The 18,851-nt window shown below is 49.1% G+C and overlaps 2 protein-coding genes across 2 annotated transcripts in view; one reads left to right on the top strand and one right to left on the bottom strand.

Annotated features, from left to right (window-relative positions):
• Window positions 1–18,851, top strand: part of SND1 (staphylococcal nuclease and tudor domain containing 1) — a 103,782-nt gene that overhangs the window by 30,394 nt on the left and 54,537 nt on the right. The window lies entirely within an intron of this gene.
• Window positions 6,458–10,431, bottom strand: LRRC4 (leucine rich repeat containing 4). The gene is made up of 2 exons (XM_017896234.1): window positions 10,299–10,431; window positions 6,458–10,126 (listed from the first exon to the last, which is right to left on the bottom strand). The coding sequence occupies exon 2, from the start codon at window positions 10,024–10,026 to the stop codon at window positions 8,065–8,067; it is 1,962 nt and encodes a 653-aa protein (XP_017751723.1). The 5' UTR covers window positions 10,027–10,126; window positions 10,299–10,431; the 3' UTR covers window positions 6,458–8,064.

Raw genomic sequence — 18,851 nt, 5'->3', positions numbered from 1 at the left:
GTGTTCTGTCTCAGTGTCCATTGCCATCCCCAGGTCAGCCAGCCTTGATAACACACCCAGAATGAGAAGGCACCCTCGGCTGACATGACACCACTAGTCGGAGTGGATGTGGACTTACACATGAAGGGGGAAGAAGGATTAAGGAAAGGGAAAACCTCCAACGGGCACAATGGATGAAACAGCAAGCACACAGAATGAGCCGATGCCTTATTCTTCTTGTGTTCATCCTTCTCTGTGGCTTCAGAGCCTTTTTTCTGACACATTTGCACACAGCACCTCCAGTGCTTGCCATCTCTCCCCCTCATGAGAGAAACAAAATGAAATGCAAACATGCTTTGAAACAGCACAGTCTTGTCCTGTCCCTCTGCATCCCCTCTCCTCGTTTCTAATAAAAAAAAAATACTCTTCCCTTTCCCTGGTTCCTTCAGCAGTCTTCCTTAGGTTATTTTTTTCTTCCCTCTTTTCCTACTCCATCCAGACTTCCCCCTGCCCTTCCTTAAAGAGATGAATTGGAAGAATATGCGGTCGTGTCAGAAGGATGCCATTGTCAATTCACACAGGCAGACACTAATAGGATAAAGTATTATCTGACTTCCTTTAAGTCCAGAAATTAAGTCTTCTTGCAATGGTAATAGATTATAACTTATAACCACTGTGGCTGGCAGGCTGCAGAAACAGGCTGTTAGTATCTGAGGCCTCAGCTCCATTTCTGGGCCTATTGTGAGGGATGCACTCAGCATTCCTCCAAACACAGCTGCATGGTCCAGGAACTGGCACTTGGCTCCTGACTGGAACTGCCTTTGTGGAGAGCTGCCTATAACTCATTCAGTTCACCTGCCGTGGGAGAAGCTGTCTGAATGGTCTTAATGAACCTGGATGAGTGGGCAGGTAAAGGGAGGAAGCCAGGGCCTTGAAGACTGGGAAGAAGTAGCCCGAGGCAAGGAAACCAAACTTTGCACAGGGAACAGTTAGTGTGTGAAAGCTCTTCTCAGTCATCCTTGCTGACTCATTGAGCAGGTAGAGTGACTTATCTAGTGACTAAATCAGCACCAACTTAGAGACACAGGGAAATGAGGGTTGAGACCTTAAAGGAACTGTAAAAGAGACTACAAATTAAGGAGTTGCCTTGAAGAGGAAATATCATGAGAAATGTTAGGAGGAAAGAGCCATCATTCTTCAAAATGGAGGGCCTCATGCATGATTTCCTAGGTCCTGTCATGGCAGATGAGTGTACTAAAATGGGGATTATGGGACAGGAAACCTGATACAATAATTAATTGAAGGGTTTTTTTTTTTATTAGTGGGGCTATAAGGTAGGTGGGGGCTGGGCACGGTGACTGACGGCTATAATCCCAGCACTTTGGGAGCCCGAGGCGGACAGATCGCCTGAGGTTGGGAGTTTGAGACCAGCCTGGCCAGCATGGTGAAACCCTGTCTCTACTAAAAATACAAAAATTAGCCGGGCATGGTGGTGCGTGCCTGTAATCCCAGCTACTCAGGAAGCTGAGGCAGGAGAATCACTTGAACCCGGGAGGCGGAGGTTGCAGTGAGCCGAGATCACACCATTGCACTCCAGTCTAGGCAACAGAGTGAGACTCTGTCTCAAAAAAAAAAAAAAGGTAGGAGGGTATGAAAGAAACAAGTAGATCAAATACTGTTTCTTTGGCATCCTATAATTGATTTAAACTGTAGTAATTGCTCTACTAATGTTCCTGATTGTACAGAATGAATGAACCTGAAAGGCTAAGTACTATCTTGGTCCGTCTAGCTCCCACACCTAGCTTGAGAATAGCTTCTCATATCAGTGCTTCCCTGCTACAGTTTCAAAACTCTTCTTGATGGGATAAGTGAGCGAAGATCATGCCATCGTCTCAAATGCTAACTTCCTTTGACAAGACAGTTTCTCCCAGGGATATCCCCCACAGGCCTAGGCCAAATCTCTGACTCACTGCAAGGGTCCATGTGCACTGAACTCATAGATATCATTATTTTTATTGGAAAACACAATTTATATAACACTGTCCCTCTGGAATAATACTCTTTTTGTGGACAAATACCAAGTTGCTCCCTCTCTTCTCCCCAGCACACTCCACCCCCCTCCCTATGACTGTGCCTTAATAGAAATGAGGAAGTGGTTCAGAGCAGATCCCTAAGTGAGCCTGTCAGGGTCAGGATTAAATTACATCCCTGAAGGCTGGGTTGCTTCCCCAAGCAGTGGACAGCCTCCAGGATAGGGAACAGGACTATTGTGGGTAGGTGGTTTGGCCCAAGTACTGACAGCAAAGCTGGCATGTACCAGAGGATAAAACCTGTGATCATCCTAAAATCTAATTCTAGCCTCTCATTAGGAAATCAAAATGCATTCTTTCTTCGCCTCTCGGAAAGTTGATCTCCCTGCTTTTCTTCTCCTCTGTTCCATGCCATGAATTTCGCACTAACAGTCCTTCCCCATCCAGGGTCCAGCCAGCCTCTTGCTTGCTAAGGCAGAGGAATCTCCCTGGCTTTCCTCCTTGACTGCATTGCAGCCCCTTAGCCTGTGTATCTGCCATAGAACTCCATTCTTCTCTCATTTGCTCCAATTATGGTGCTTTTTAACTGCCTTTCTTTTCTCCTAGCTCTGCAATACTGTTCGGAAGCTCCATGGGCCCTCTCGGTGCTACCTTCTTCCTCCTAGTGCCTCCCCCCTCCCCACTCCTAGTCCTCGTAACACTTCATGGTCAGGGAGCATTTCATCACTGATGTGAGTAATAAGGCTTTGACTGCTCTGTGCCAGAGAAACATGGGTAGGGGAGAAGACGTTAGGAAGTTTACCTTCTTGGTAAAGGACCTAGGCTTCCCAAGGTCCCAGCCCTCAGCTTGTGCACCACTATCAGCACCTTCACTTTCTTCTGGCTCACCACAAGGAAAGGTAATCTATTCCTGGACTGACTAAATCAGTGCCTTGGGACAGCTATAGTGCTGGTGTAGGGATCAGAGTACAAGGCAAGGTTTTCCTGGGAAGATAAGTATAACCACGTTTCTCACAGTGATTGGGCTTATAGATACTATTGTCTCTGACTTCTAGATCATCATCCTTCTTCTCTGGAGTAGCACAATAGGCATGTCTCTGGATATACACAGTGTTCAAGAATAGGGGTGGTGATGGGGCTTCTCTGTTGATCTGTATGTTTGAGTGTACTGTCAACTATTATCTAGCATTTTGCTATATGCTGTGGAGCAGTGAGATCTGTATCACATATATACATGTATAATTATATATATGTAAAATTTCAGTTCTCACAATCTGTGAAGTACTGAGGTAGATAGTAATATTGTCTGTATTTTTTAGGTGAAGAAATTGAGTCTTTTCCCAAAGTCACACAGCTAGTAAGTGATGGAACTAGGATTCAACACAGGAAGACTGGCTACAGAGTCTGTGCATGCAAGCACTATGCTATATTGTGTGTGTGTGTGTGTGTGTGTGTGTGTGTGTATTACATGGATCTAGTTCCTGAACCCCTTATCACTACTCCAAGAAGTAATTTACTTCGTTTTAATTTAAAGCAAAGATGAAAACAACATTAACCTGTCCAAACCATTCTTCCTCTTGCATGGGAGAGGGGTGCTTCCTGAAAGGAGTGAGACCAAGAGAGTTGCTTTGAGCCAAAAGCTGCCTTGCAGTTTAGCTGAGGCAGGATTCAGAAATGGCGTGAACAGTGCCTGCATTAGCCGATGGCATTGAGTGCTGAGTGCCAGCAGAGGAGATAAAATCAAACATATGTTTGGATATAAATGTTCATCTCTCTCTTTTTTCTAATTTTAAGCCCCTGCTGCTTTGTTGCAGCGAAATGATGGAGCTGTAATTATAGGCCCTGGCCCCCTGAGGTAGAAGCCTGGGGTAAGGCCCACTTAGCCCTCTCCCAGTCTCTAACCATTACCACGGAAGGAAGCCGGAGACCATGGACTCTGACCCTCTTCCCAGACAACAATAGGAATTGTCTTGCCAGGGACTCTCTGCTGGTGGTTTCACCCAGCACCCAGCAAGTTGCTGGCCTCAATACATGTTAAATAGCCATGATAAAGCTAATGTCTCTAGGCCTTAGAAACTAGCCTATCTACCTTTACCTCCACTGATAATAGGATCCAGCTGAAGGGTGTTAAAAAGCCCTGGAGCACGTTATAGAAGTGGCAGCTACAGCATGGCACTTAAAGAGCTAGAGCTGGGGTAGATACGGTGGAGAAAAGGAGTGAAAGAGCCTCCCACTATTCTCATTGTTGAGCCGGGTAAGCAAAAACCGCTCCATTATGGGGAACCTCTGTGGTCCAGTAGATGTTTTAAGACCTCCTCTACACTGCAGAGTTTCCAAGGCTGGGAGGAGGCCAAGCCACCTTTTCTCACTGTAATACACCAAGTCTTATCTAGTTCACACCTTCCCCTTTAGCTGTCACCCTCTGTGGGATCCTGCAGTTTCTGTCTGCCATTGGGCCTAAGAATCAGGAAACTGTTATGTACAGTCCTGATAATCTAACCCCTTAGCACCTGTGGAGCCCCTGTAGTCAGGCCTTAGAGGGCAGGAGAGCCAGTTCTAAAGAGATTGAACAGCTCTAAGAGGGATAAGAGAACATGGACATATCTTAGGAAGGGCCCGTTTTAACTGTGTTTTGCTAGTTAAGTATGTTCTTGATAGCCAACAGCAGAGAGAAAGCACATTGACTTAGGGGTCAAGAGACCTGGGCTTTTAGTCCCACCTCCTCCACTAGCAGTGTGACCTTGGATATGTCTTCTAATTTATCTGGGGCTCAGTTTCTTTGACTGTAGAATGTGAAAGGATTAGACTAAATGATTTTTCATGGCTTTCAGTTCTATAATGAAAATTCTCTAACTGCATATCATCAGCAAGAGTCTTTACATCCAACGTGTTGCTATAACTACCCCCCGACGAGCTACCAACCCGTGTTCCATTCCTAGGTAACAAACCTTGGCCAGGCCAAGGATGAGTCACAGCATTCACGGCTGCATTTTTGGTACTCACGGGATGCCTCTCTGAAAAGCTGTCCCAAGTGCCTGCTACAGGAGGAGGATATACCATGATAGCAAAGGAAGGTTACTGCTGTAAAAGTTGAAACTGCATGGATCAAAGGGCAGGCCTGCTGGGGTAAGGAACTCTCCTTGCAGCTCTGAGGATACTGAAATCTAGGATCCATATTCTTAGTCTCCCCCAACTCCTTTGAGGATCCTTTGAAAAGTCCTTCTCCCACAGATTGGAGCTGAATATAGTCTTCCTTGGGACAAATGCATTTGTCCATAGGACTCTTTCCCAAGATTGTTTTAGGCCCATTTCTGTACCTCACTCCTCAGACTGTTAGCCACAGACCCTTAGTCATTGCAGTTACTGCATAATTCCCTGTCTGCTCAAATAGCTGTCAAAAAAAAAAAAAAAGAAGGGTGTTAGGAAATTGGCTCCTCATCCTCTATTTCTGAAACAGCAACTTCCTCCGCAATTTCCTCTGAATGCATACCCAGGAAGCTGTTTTAAACAGCCTGAGTTGTGTCTTATGGCGCTAGGAAAGGGAGTAATTTCTTGCTTTTTCACCTGGTCCTAGCCAAGTCCCACCCTTTGCTCTTCTGCAGTTTTCTTTTGTATTGGGGGTATGGTGGTAAAGGAGAGGCAGGAGGAATGGATCTTTGGTGCCTAGAACTGTGAGTGGCAGTTTATAAGTGTGTGCCCATACATTTGTGCTGGCACACTGATACCCAGAAATGATGTATATACCCAGGAGGATCAAGAATTGGCCCTTAGCCAACTGCTGCAAAGTGGAGCCTGCTTCTCTTTCCCTCCTCAGTTCCAAAGAGTTCACACCCACTCAGTCCCAATTCCCTGCATTAGTATAAATACTAGCACTGAAGAAGTGCAGGGTCCTGATTCGTGCAGCCTCTCTGGACATTATTACTCGGTAAGCATCAGGAGACAGACACGTACCACGAAGACATGTTTGGATTATTTAGCACCCAGAGAACAGAAGCAACACTGCCTGTCGGAAATATAAGCCAAACTACATTATTACAGACCTCTGAAATCCAGGTCCCCCAGGGTCCTCGGGTAGAGCTGGTGCTGCCTGACCAGCAGCTTCTGCTGAGGTGGCATTTAACTTTTGGCCAGGTCCCAGGAGCTGAGGCTGACCCATTTCCCCTGCTTTTCCAGGGCACAGGGAATTTGGTTATACCCCCAACAAAGCCAGGGACTAACACAGTTAGCTTGTGGAAGGTGCACTAGAATCGGGGTGCTTTTATTTAAGCTAAGGAAAGGTTATTAACAGCTTTAGCATTTTCCCATACTTGAAAATAATTTAACATTTGTCTTTCCCCCATCATACCTCTACCCTCCCCTCCCCGCTTTTTTATTAAATAGAAATGATTGGCTCATAAGAATCTATAGGTTCAGGGTCTTATTCAATTTAACCCTTTGGGGACATTGAATTAAAAATTCAACAATATTTATTAAAATACAAAAATACACTTTTCTCACATTACAATCGGTGTTCTTTTGTTGGCAATTCCCCACCCCACCCCCACCCATACCACCCCCTTTCAAATCTGAACCCCTTATTTCCTTTTAAAGCTAAAGTAATAACTGAAAGAAGTTACATCATTAAATGGACCAGAATAACAGAGATCTCTGCCTTCCCCACCCACGCCCACCCTTTCTCTTTCACCTTCTCCTGAGGTGGCCTGGGAGAGGGAAGCTTCCCCTCAGTGTGCTCCATTCAACAGGACCCCATGTGGAACTCCATGTGTGCATGCGTGTCACTTGTAACTGTGGCTCTCAGAGCTTTTTTGTGAACCATCCTGGTTGGGAAAGGCTTCATTACTTTACATGAGCCTGTACCCTTTTCGTCTCTCCTTTTTTCTTTGCTACTCATGTTCTGCCCCCACCCCATCACCACAACCGGTTGACATCCGCTGTAATAGTCCCTAATGAATCAGCATTTAGAAAAGTCACCAAATCACAAGCATGAGAAAAGCTTCCACTCCCAAGCTCCCCACTTCAGGTTTCTCCTCCCTCTCCACCTTAAAACAAACAAAATGTTTTTAAAAATCATAAAATGCCGTCATTGTCTACAATCATTTGTCAGATTCCAGGAACAACAGGTGGACATGGCACAATGCTAATTTATGGCCTCCTGTGAATACATTCTCTCTGCTTTACCCTCCCTTCCCACCCCCCTGCTGCCGCACCCCTTCAGGGGCCTCCTCCTCCTGGGAAACCCTGAATAGACACATGCCTTGCAGAGTGGGTTAAGCCCAACTGCAGGAATCTGGTGCAATGTGAAAGCATTAAGCTGAGAGCTACGCCAGCTCCCATCCTTCTCTGCTCCTTCCTAAGCATTCTGTCAGGCAAGGCACACGTGTGTCCCAGTGCACAGACCCCCAAGACTTGTGCACATGGACAAAGACTCAGCCCCTTTAAGGGTTCATTTGAATTTTGGTGGTTTTCCTGCTTAAAATACATGTACAGATCTATCTTCCCCTTAGCCTCTGAAGAAAAATATTATTGCCACTAACATTTTGGCACAGTACAAATTCATGGTGCTTTTTTTTTGTATTTTTTAAATAAGATAATTCTGCAAAGACAGCTCTCGGCTTAAGAAAGATGCCTGTAGAAATTGGTATTCCTGTGTCCTATGAAGCATCTTCTAAAAAATGACAAGTTCAGTCTATCCCTCTTGCCCCCTCAGCAGCCCACATCCTACCTCTTTAGGGATGTTTGTTGTTTTAGTTTATTTTATCTCAGCAATTTCAACCTTATACCAGAAATCCCTTCTGGCAGCATAGCAAGTTAACTTGTGGCTTGTACCCCACAACATTCCCAAGATTCCCCCCCACCCCCTTTAAATAGAACTTACAAGTTAGAAAATACTTTTGTTTTGACTTTTTGTTTTTAAATTTTAATATAATCTGTTTTAACCAGCCCATAGATTTAATATATAAGCATATACAAGAAAAAGTCTCTCCCCACTCTGTACAAAAGTTGCTGTCTTTGTGTGCATTCTATTGCATTTTATAAGTTTTTTGGGGGAGGGGAGTCATATTTGAGTTTCCTGTACCTTGTCCTTGGTATGGGTCTGAATTATATAAGGTTCAGAGATAGTGGTGACTGTGGGGTGCAGAGAGTTCCCCAGGCTGTTTTCTGTCCAGTGGGCCCCATGTGCTGGTTTGTAGGTGTTGTAGTTAATATGGTCATGAATTGTGGGCAGCACTACTGCCCCCTCACCTGATACACCGGACGGAGCTGCTGTTGCTGCTGCCGATGTTGCTGCTGGGATGTCTTCGTCCACCTGGATAATCTCAACAGTCCGGGCGGCTGTGACTGTACTCCGCTGCTGGTGCCGCTTACGAAGTTTATAGAAGACAATCAACATGGCGGCAGCTAGCAGAGTCACTGCCACAAAGCAGCCAATTATGATCTTGGTGGTCTTCATGACTTCATCCAGACTGGTTTGCATCTTGTCAGTGGTGTCTGTCGCGGGTACTGCCACCTGCTTGGGAACACGGGTGGTCTGAATGAGCACCGTGGTAGAGGTGGTATATGCCGGCTGGTAACCAGTGGACGTGGTAGGAACAGGCTTGTACTTTCGCGTTGTGTCCTCAGGCGAGATCTCTGTGGTCTCCACTGTTACTGTGGTGAAGAAGCTGTAGTTGGAGGTGTTGAGCTCGGCCGTGCTCACATTTAGGTAGGCCGAGGCGTTGGAGTTTCCTGCCACATTGGTCACCATGCATGTGTATACCCCAGTGTCTGAAAGCAGCACGTGGGAAAAGTTCAAGGTGCCGTCGTTGAGGACAGAGATCCGTGGGTGGCGGGAGGCGTGGCTGAGCACTGTCCCATTGGGCAGCAACCACTTCACGGAGGACATAGGGGGAGTCCGACACTTAAGTTCTGCCATCCGACCCTCAGAAATATTGAGGTCTCGAGGTGCATCCATGATGAAGGGGGCAGAGCACTGGAAAGAGGCCTGGTCCACCTCCACGAGGTAGCGGCCTCGCATGTGCATGGGAGCATGACAGCGGCCACAGCAGGTGGAATTGGTGGGTATATACTCTCGAAGCCACCAGGCTAGCCACAGAATGTCACAATCACAGTTCCAAGGATTGTGGTGTAGGTGCAACTCCACCAGGTACCTCAGCGGGGTAAAGAGGTCATGGGGCAAAGAAGAGAGGTTATTGTGGGCCAAGTTGAGTTCCACAAGTGAAGCCAGCCCGTCAAAAGCATTCCGCTCAATCAGGCTGACCTGTGAGTTCATGACCCAGAGCTTCTTGAGGGAGCTCAGGCCATGGAAGGAGCCAGGCCTGATCTCAGGGAAGTGGTTCCCTGACATCTCCAGCTCCTCCAGCCCCACCAGGGGGGTGAGATTGGGCATGTCTTTAATGTTGCACATGCCCAAGTTCAGGTATTTGAGGTTGAACAGCCCCTCAAAAGCTCCCTCAGAGATATACTCCAGCTTCTTGAGCTCCCCCAAGTCCAGGCGCATGAGGGAGGGCACCCGGTTGAAGGCGTAAGAGGGGATGCTTTCGATGGGGTTGTTGCGAAGCCAGAGCTCCCGCAGCTTGGACAGGTATTCAAAGGCCCCGCTAGGGATGACTGTCAGCCAGTTGTCAAACAGCTCCAGGGTATTGAGGCTGGCCAGGCCATTGAAGGCCCCCACCTCAATCTGCCGGATGGAGTTCCTGCCCAACTGCAGGACCTCCAGGTGGTGGAGGTGGCGGAAGGTGTCGGCCTGGATCATCTGGATGTTGTTCTCCATTAGGTTGAGGTACCGGGTGTTGGAGGGAATACCCTGCGGGACCTCGGAGAGGCCCCGGCGGGTGCACACCACCTTGCTGAACTGGTTACTGCACGAGCAGACAGAGGGGCAGTTCTGGGGCCCGGCTGAGGCGGCAGCAGCGATGGCTGCACACAGAATCCACACTTGCGCCGTGAGGTAGACGACTGGGAGCAGGATGGCATTCCAGGTGTGGTGGTGCACAGTTACCTGCCACAAGAGCTTCATGGTGTGGCACGTTCATAATTCACCATCGCCTGGGATTTTGGCTCGGAAAGGAGAACCAGCCCTACCCCGGCTTAAGTGAGCTAGGAGCTCCTCTTTCCATCTGGAGAAGGAGGTGGGGAGGGGGCGATTAGAGAGACGGAGCGGATCGGCCGCAAAAATTCCTGCTAAACTCGAGCGGCCCCTCGTCTCCCAACCCACCCTCAAGGCAAGCCCTCCGAAAGCTACGACTCTCCCACACTGCAACCGTCCCCACCCAGTTCGCCGTCACCTACCTCGGAAGGAAGGCAGGAAAACACTGGTGTGGTGTCCTTAAGCTTTCTCCACGGGAGCTGGGCACCTCGTTCCCATTCCGACTTCTTAGTTTTAAATTAACAAAAGGGGAGTGGTGGGGGCGGGGAGGCAGAGGGGAGGGTTGAGGAGGGAAGGGGTGGGGTAGAACAAATGGTGCTTCTAGCTAAATCCGGGCCCTGCCGGCGAAGACGGCGGAGTTGAGGCCGCGCCTGGAGAGGCAAGGCCCGGGCACTGGCTAGCAGTGCCATTGCCCCCCCTTCCGGCCGAGAGCGGGCGCACAGCGTTTCCCGGCCTTTGTCTTGGACCCTGGCCACGGCTCGCTCCAGCCACGTGGAGAGGCGCTTCATCGCCAAAGTGCGCTCCGGCGGCCCGGCCGCTACCCGGCCGGCCGCCGGAGGGCGTGCCGGGGGGCGGCCCCGAAGCGCAGCCCTGCGCTCGATGCTGCGCTCCGCTGTCCCGCGTCGGGCCGCGCCGGCCGCGGCGCTGATTGCTGTTCGTGAGCCGCGGGGCGGCGAGGCTTAAGAGGTTGTTCGCGGCGCCGTTCGCCCTCCCAGACCACACCCCCTTTCTCTCGCCTCTTCTGGAGGGTGGAAGAGGGACAAAAACCCTGGGCTTCAGTTCTCCAGTCCGCCGGCTGCCGGCGCGCGGGGCGGCGATCCGTCAGGCGCCGAGGGCCAGCGGCGTGGCAGCTGCGCCCGGACCGTCGCGCTGGAGGAGCGCGAGGCGCCGCGGTCGCGCCTGCCACCACAGGGCCCGCTTCAGAGAGTCCGGGGCGGGCGCGCGTCCGGCGGCGCGGCCGCAGCCCCGGCGGCGCGCAACGCCGCCGCTGCCCGGCCCCCGTCGCGCCGCCGGCTCCGATTTGTGCGGAGGGAGCGAGTTCGCGCTTTGGCTCCCGGCGCCCTCATGCCGCCCGCCAGCGGACTGCTGCAGCGGCGTGAGGGAGGGTGGGGGTCGCGGCTGCGGGAAACGCTCCGGGCCCGGGAACATTAGTCCCCGCGGGCTAGCGCGACGGCGGGCAACAGCGGGCCTCTGTGCGCGGCGGGCCCACCGTCTCCCCTCGCGCGGCTCGCTGGTGTTGCAGGGCGGCAGCCACGCAGACTGCTCTCTCTCCTTTTTCCTTCAGTCAGAACGTGAATGTACTGCTGACGCATCTGTTCTGCGGCGAGATTAGCGTGATTGCAGTGGCCTTATGTATGAGGGGGCGCTGCTCCCCCTCCGCCGCTGCCTCGCTGGGGGTTACGCCGGCGCCTTCCAGCGCCCCGCCGCCGGCCGGCGCCGCGCAGCCCGCGCCTCCGTGCCGCCGTCTGTCTTCCTCCTTCATCGCTCCTCCTCTCCTCTTCTTCCCTGTCCCCCCTTCCCTTCCCGGGCCGCCTCCTCCCGCCCCCTCGTAGGACTGAGCGGAAGCGGTGGCCAGGGCGAGCGAGCTGGGTGAGGCGTCAAGTGAGGGGCCCGCGCGCCAAGTGCAGGCGTTCGCAGGCTATTTTGGGGCTGGTCGGAGGGAGCCGTTGGGTGGCCGGCTGATAGGCTGGAGCGGCGCGGGGGCTGCGGCGGGAGGAGAGCCGCTACCGCGCCCGCCCTTGGCCCGCACCCAGCGCCCCTGGCCTCTGGAGAGCGGGGCTCAGGGGCCCGCGGCCGCAGCGGGGCCGCTGCAGTTGGCCTGCCTCCCGCCCGGCCCGCGTCATCCTCACCCCCGCCGACTGCTGACGGGGCGCCTCGCCGCGCCGCCGGGGCCGTGGACTCGCGCTCGGAGTTCGGAACTGCGTGGTGGGGACTCGGGGGAGGGCGGTGGGGGCCACTAGGCGCCCAGGACCGAGAGCCCGGGCTTCGCTGCTGCACTGCCGCCGGCCCCTCTTTCGCTCTGCCTCACCCCTCTTGGGTTCTCACTGGGGCTTTAAATGAGAGTTTCCTTAATGAGGGTTGCGGGGGCGGGAAACAGTGGCAGGAATGACCAAGTGCGACGAGCTGGGGAATGACAACCTGGGACAGCACAGAGGCCGGCAGGAAGGATTGAGGTGAACTCCCGGAGCCCACGACACAGTCCATTCATTCATGGAGCTGCAGCCGCGGTTTCTCAGTCTTCGCTGGCCGGAGTCGCCCCTTGCCGCTGTGCCCAGAGAACTGGGGGAAGGGAGGCGGGCGGCTGAGCCCCCTACCCGGTGAGCTCGCCAGCCCCTCCTTGGCTAGGACTCTCTGAAAAGAACTGCGTAGCAGCCAGGGGTAGCGATTGGGAGTGGGGGTGGAATTCTTGCTCCTATTTCTGGTAGGAGACCCTAAGGCATTTGACAGACTAGTGTAGGAGAACAGGACTAGGTCAGCTTTTTCCCACCCCCCTGAAAAAAGACTGCCCCTTTCTCTGCCGACTGTGGGTGGGGCAATCTGTAGCTGAGCCCTGGGAAGCCGGTCCAGTAGAATATAACATGGTTTAATATCCCTTCCCTTCAAGAGCTGCCTCCATACTCCTCATCCCCCACCCCTCTCCCAGTGTGATTTCTGGCAGGCTCGCTAGATAAACCCTCATCACCTGCACGTGGGCTGTTGCTTCAGAATGAGGAGGTCCTAGATTTCTCAGCTCTCTGGTTTCTACCACACCCATTTCTTAGTATTGTCTTCTGCCCAGTAACCTGAACCTCATTACGCCATGGAATACTTGAAGTCCTGGAAACGGTTCCTTTGTAAGCAAGTTGGAGTCCCCATTCTTCACCAAGACCTTTCTGTTATCGTTTGCTGTCAAATAATAACCTTGATAGTTTCTATTTATTGAACCCTTACTCTGTCTGTATTCCACTGTTAATATTCCCAGCAACCCTATTATTAATTTTATATGGGTCAAACATGTTGCCTCGGGTCACTAGTAAGTGATAGTGGATTTGAGCCTCAGCATGTCTCAGATGTCAATGAACTTGGGTGTGGAAGTGATTTCCCCAAAGTATTCTCCCAGTGGGATGAGAACTCAGGTTTCATTCATCCACTTCAATCGTCATTTACTGGAATGCTTATCTACTATGTGCCATCCACCATACCAAGTACTTGTATCTGTTCTTGTTTAATCTTCATTTACCCAGTGAAAGTAATTGCCACACTTGTCTCCATTTCATAGATGGAGGGCACTTAGCTCAGGCAGGCAAATAACTTGCCCAAGGTCATATACTAGAAAATGACAGAGCCAACCTTTCCATTCAGCCTTCAAACCGTGAGTCCGATGTTTTTATCACTAACAAGAATGCCCGCTGAGTCCACTCTGCATAGAGTAAATGGTGGAGGCAAGTGGAGGGGGGAGGAGGGAGAGACTGTAGGAAAGTTCAGTTAAGGACGTGTCAGAGAAGTAAGATGAAGGGTAGGAGATGGGCTAAGAAAATGAACTCTCATCAAGAAGAGTAAGGGAGACATGGAGGTAAGTCAAACCCTGATACTAGGGTTTAGTTCCATCTGGGCTCCTTAGCAGCCCTTTTTATGTCTTGATTGAAACCCCATCTGCATATCTTCAGTCTCAAGCAGGACACTACCATCTAGTAGACTCAAATGTGAACCTAGCCTGACAGGACTGCAGAGGACACTCAGACTTTCTGGTGAAAGGTTCTCTTCCTTTATAGCTGGCACCAACCTAGTAGAGTCGTCTGTTGCCTGAGGAGACCCCTGGCCAGGGTCTGGATGGCAACGATTAAGTATGACTATCCCTCCTTCCTCAGGCAACAGGGGCTCTGCCTGGGCTGGTCCCCTGCTACTGTGGGCAAACTCAAACCCTGTCTGTTCAGCTCCAGGCTCCACAGATGAAAGCTGCTGCCCTGCACTGTAAAGGTGGATGAAAGTGGGGGCCGATTTGGGTCAGGCCAGTACTTAGTAATGAGGTTGTCTCTCAGTAAATATTTGTGACTGCCATCCATGAAGGTGACTATGCCCAAGCTCTGTCGAGCTCTACACCAGGCTGCTTTGCCCCTGTAAGCCAACTGGGCCAGGAAAGCACCACTGAACCTACTAACTGGACTACAGAGGAGGCTGTGGGGCCATCGTTGCACAGAGCCCTTCTGAGCTGTAAGTGGGACTGCAGCCTCTCATTTTGGTAACCCAAGTACCATCTAGCCATGGCTTCTTGCCCCTCACAGCCCCTGGCTCTGACTGCTTCTTGGATTTGGAATGGTGCCACCAAGGAATAAGAAGGGAAGAAGCCTACTTAAACCCTAAGAGAAAGAGACACTGGATTCAGATTGTTTTCACTTGCAGTTTCACACAGGGAGACTCCTATGATAAAGCCAGAGAGAGCTAAAAAAGCCAGCAGTGATTGGGCAAGGCCTGTGTCAGTAACCTGGTATTGTAGAATGAGCCCTGTGCTAAGTTTGGGATACCTGAGTTCTAGTCCCCTTTCTGCCACTGATTAGACATGTGACAAACCTTAAAATAGCTCTAAACATCGGTTTTTCCATTTATAAAATCAAGGAAATGGATTAGAAAGTTTCTTACCATTCTCTTAGTCCATGATTCCTGCCCCATCTCAGATATGTAGTTCTATGAAGAAGGTTGATCCTTTGGGATTGTAGCCAAGTCTTGGAAATGGGCCACAAACTTAAGTGAGAATGCTTTTGTCATTTAATCTAGAGATGCACAGTGCCTTACCTTGCCGAGCAGAGCAAATCGGACTGTGTTTTCCCAGCTACTAAAAAGACACACAGATCACAGAATGTTAAGCTAAAATGGACCTTGGAGATTATCTGGATTTAATCTCTCACTTTACAGATGTCACTAATGAAGCTCAGAGAGGCACAGTGACTTACCTAAAGCTACATGACTAATTAGTATCAGAGACTATCCTTTCTGACCTCAGTTCCTCAGTCAAAATGACAATGTATGGCTAATTGGCTTTTAAACCTGGGCCTTGAAGATATTTCCAAATACCTGTCTTCTGTGGGCTTGTATGCCGGTGCAACTATACTTTGCTGGATTGGGATAAAGAAGAGTCTTCAATAGCACCTGTCTGCACTTCCTAGTGACTTTGGGTCCCCAATAGAAAATGAGAGAAATGGTCATCTAGAGGACCCAGGACTGTCCCACCCAGCCAGGATAATTGGGTTCCTAGTAAAGCCCAGGGCTAGACCACTCCCCAAACCTGATATGCATCCCTGAGGCATTATCCTGAGCAGCCACTAGATGTCCATAATGCCTCATAGGGTGTTCCAGGAGTGAGTAGTCTTTGACTGGGTATCATTTTGCCACCAAATAGGCTTTGGGGCCCCTTTTAAGGGTAGGTCGGTCCATCAGTGGTAGGAACAGAACCGGAGCAAAGACATAGAAGGAATTTGGGAAACTAGAAAGAAAAAAGTAGTATGGAAATTGCCCTCCACAAAGGGAAGGAAAGATATCAATTGGTGAATCAGTAATAATAAAAAGTAGGAATGGTCTACATGGAAATAGTCACTGCCTTCTTTCCAAGGTAATGAACACGTGTGTGTGTGTGTGTGTGTCTGTCTGTCTTAGTTCCACCCACGTGTGCAAACACCCATCAGGGACAACTAGCCATGAATTTTCTGTTTAATAAGTAAATTCAGAATTGCAAAAGGAAGGTTATTTTTCTTGCCTGTGATCCCATAGTGAGGCTGGCTGTGCCATTACTACCCACAGTCATAAAGGGAATGGATTTTATTCCTGGAGCCTGATGATTCAAGGCAAGACAGCTGTTCTAGAGTTACCCACTCTTCTGAGTGTGCTTAGAATCTTTTCCCCCAAGGACTGAGCTCTTTAAGGAAGTCAGAAGGGAGTGGACAGTAAAAGATAAAAAAGCATTCTCCCTCCAGGTCCCATCAAGAGCAATTTTTTAAAACCTTGGCTAAGAAAAGACACACTGCTTAATACAAATGGTAAAGAGCTATAGAATGGAAAGGCCTTTCCCACTCCTCTGAGTTTCCAGGGCTTACAGTTTCTTTGTGGGCTGTCAGGTTCGCGTGATGGGGAAAACCTCCCAGCTAGCACTCTGCCTCCTCTTTTGGAGTAGTTTGCACGGGTTCTAGCCACAGTCACTTACATGCTCAAATTGAAAAGAGAGGTTCAGCCGGGAGTCTTGAAAATGCACTTCTGCAGGTACACTGGCCCATTCCAGGCCCTTGTGACTTTTCCTCTTTAGTTGCCCGTGTATAGCAGTAACAGTGGTTTTAATAGCAACATTTACTGCAGCGTTGATAGGTACTTGGTACTGGGTTAAGTTACACAGATTTACTCCTCACAACAGCTCTGTGAGATGAGTACCATCAGATTTCCCCATTTTGCAGATGAATTTAAGAAGTGTTCTCAGGATCACAGAACTGATGAGTGACTAAATTTGTTTCTTGAGGCTGCCATAACAAATCACCACATAGTTGGTGCAGGGCTGCACTCCCTCCAGAGGTCCTAGGAGAGAATCATTCCTTGCCTCTTGCCCCTGCCAGCTTCTGGTGGCTGTCAGCATTCCTTGATTTATAGCTGTATCACTTCATTCTCGGCCTCCATGGTCACACTGCCTTCTCCTTTTCTGTCTGCCTCTCTCCTCTTGGTGACTTATAAGGACACCTGTCATCGGATTTAGGGCCTACCTGGATAATCCAGGATGATCTCCTTATCTCAAGATTCTTAATTTAAATGGGTCTTTGCAGACATAATTTTCAAATAGGTTAAGTGTCGCAGGGTTCTGGGAATGAGGAGGTACCTGTATTTTTCTGGGGGCTCATTCAGCCCATTACAGTGATAGAGCCAGGTTTCAGTCTCAGTGTAGAGCCCAAACTCAACCACTGTGATGCTGTGATGTGCCATTTAAGAGGAACGGGAAAGGGACAATGCATCTGATAACCAACAGGTGACTCTTCCACACACCTGTGCCTGTGAAGGGTAGGGGAGCCAAACAGGAGTTGTGTGGCTGTTGAGTCTTCCCACTGGGAAGGGAGAGAGTCTCTCAATCAGGAAACATCACATGAGCCGAGAGAAGGGAGCAGGCTGACAAGACACACTCAGGAGAAATCTCTCTTATTTTCTGTTTCTTTCTGATTCCATTCTTAATGGTTTTCTCACTTTCCCTTTACATTATCTCTAGATTTTATCCCAAAGATACTGGAACACTTAAGCATTTACCAGTAGAAACACCAAAAGTACCTCCTGCGTTGCCACCAAATTTGGCTCCACTGTATCTAATTCTTAGAGATTTTGAGCTTCATGTTCATTGGAGATTAAGGGATACCTCCAGATCAGGGCCAGCAGGTACAGATGTGGAACTAAGAGCTGTGGATAGAGAGACTTCCCAGGCATCTCAAATATAAATGTGATCATTAATCCATGCCTATGCTTACAATTAGCCTCTTCACAGACACACAGTGTATTCTTAAAATTATTCAGATTTTGGTTGGAGGAAACAAAACTATTTTTTCCCAAATGGACTAATACAAAATTTGCCACATAAGAGCACATGCATGTCTGTGTGTGTGGATGCTAGTGGGCATTGTAGCGTACTGGTAGGTGCAAAGCACCTCTGGAGTCAAACAGACCTGAGTTTAAACCCCAGTTCTGCCTCTTACATACCATGTATATATAAGTTAGTTGTTTAAGCCCCTGATTCTTCACATGTAAAGTGGTATTAATAACTTTTTTCATGGTATTGTTGAACTAGAAGCAAGTAAAGGAAATCTTAATCTCAGCAAATAGTGATGGTGGTATCATCTATTATTTTCTTATGTGGAAACCAGTATAGAAGAGGCTGTCTTGTTCAAAGTCAGTTATTGAGGGAATTATTTTCTTCTAGATACCTGCTCTTGTTATTGCACCTAATTTATAACTTTCAATTCTTCATTTAAGGTATGAGATGTTTTTCATTGTTTGTTTTTAACAGTTACTGGGTGGGGTTGTTGGTTTTTTTTTAATTTTGAGGTAATTTTAGACTTACAGACAGGTCAAAAATAGTACTGAGTTCCCATATGTGCTTCACCCAGCTTTCTCTTATGTGAGTTAATATATTACATAACCACAGAACATTTATTCAAAACTAAGAAATTAATCTATTCAAGACATAGATTTTTACACTTGCCCTCTTCAGGCTCTTCTCCATAGCAACCAAAGTGATCTTTGTGACAGTAGATCAGATTATGTTATTGATTTGCTTAAAATGCCCCAGTGTCTTCCTCTCATAGTTTGAGTAACAACCATACTGCTTCCCATGGCCCACAGGCCCTAAGCCTTTGTTGCTGCCTGCACCTCTGCCCTCAGGTTTTATTGTCTTCCTCCTCATTCCCTGCACTTCAGTTCTACTGGTCTTCTTTCTCTTCCTGGAATACTCTTATGTGGTTCTCCCCGTTAAAGCCTTTACTCTTTCTTCAACCTAAAATGTTCCCCCACATCTTCAGGTGGCTGTCCTGTCCAGAGTAGCCCCACTCATCACAGTCATATCACCCAGCTTTATTTGTCTCATTTTATTTTCCATTATCTGAAATTGTCTTGTTTATGGGCTGTATATTATGCATCCCCACAAAAACAGAGGCCCCTCCATCTTGTTTCCAATACCTAGACCATAGCAGTGAGTTTATTATTTC

Source organism: Rhinopithecus bieti, unplaced genomic scaffold (genome assembly GCF_001698545.2).
Source record: "Rhinopithecus bieti isolate Rb0 unplaced genomic scaffold, ASM169854v2 scaffold_26131, whole genome shotgun sequence".
NCBI classification, from domain to species: domain Eukaryota; kingdom Metazoa; phylum Chordata; class Mammalia; order Primates; family Cercopithecidae; genus Rhinopithecus; species Rhinopithecus bieti.
This window is presented reverse-complemented; position numbering and strand designations above follow the sequence as displayed.

Coding starts and splice junctions, on each gene's coding strand:
- LRRC4 (XM_017896234.1), bottom strand. CDS start 10,026: ATGAAGCTCTTGTGGCAGGTAACTGTGCACCACCACACCTGGAATGCC.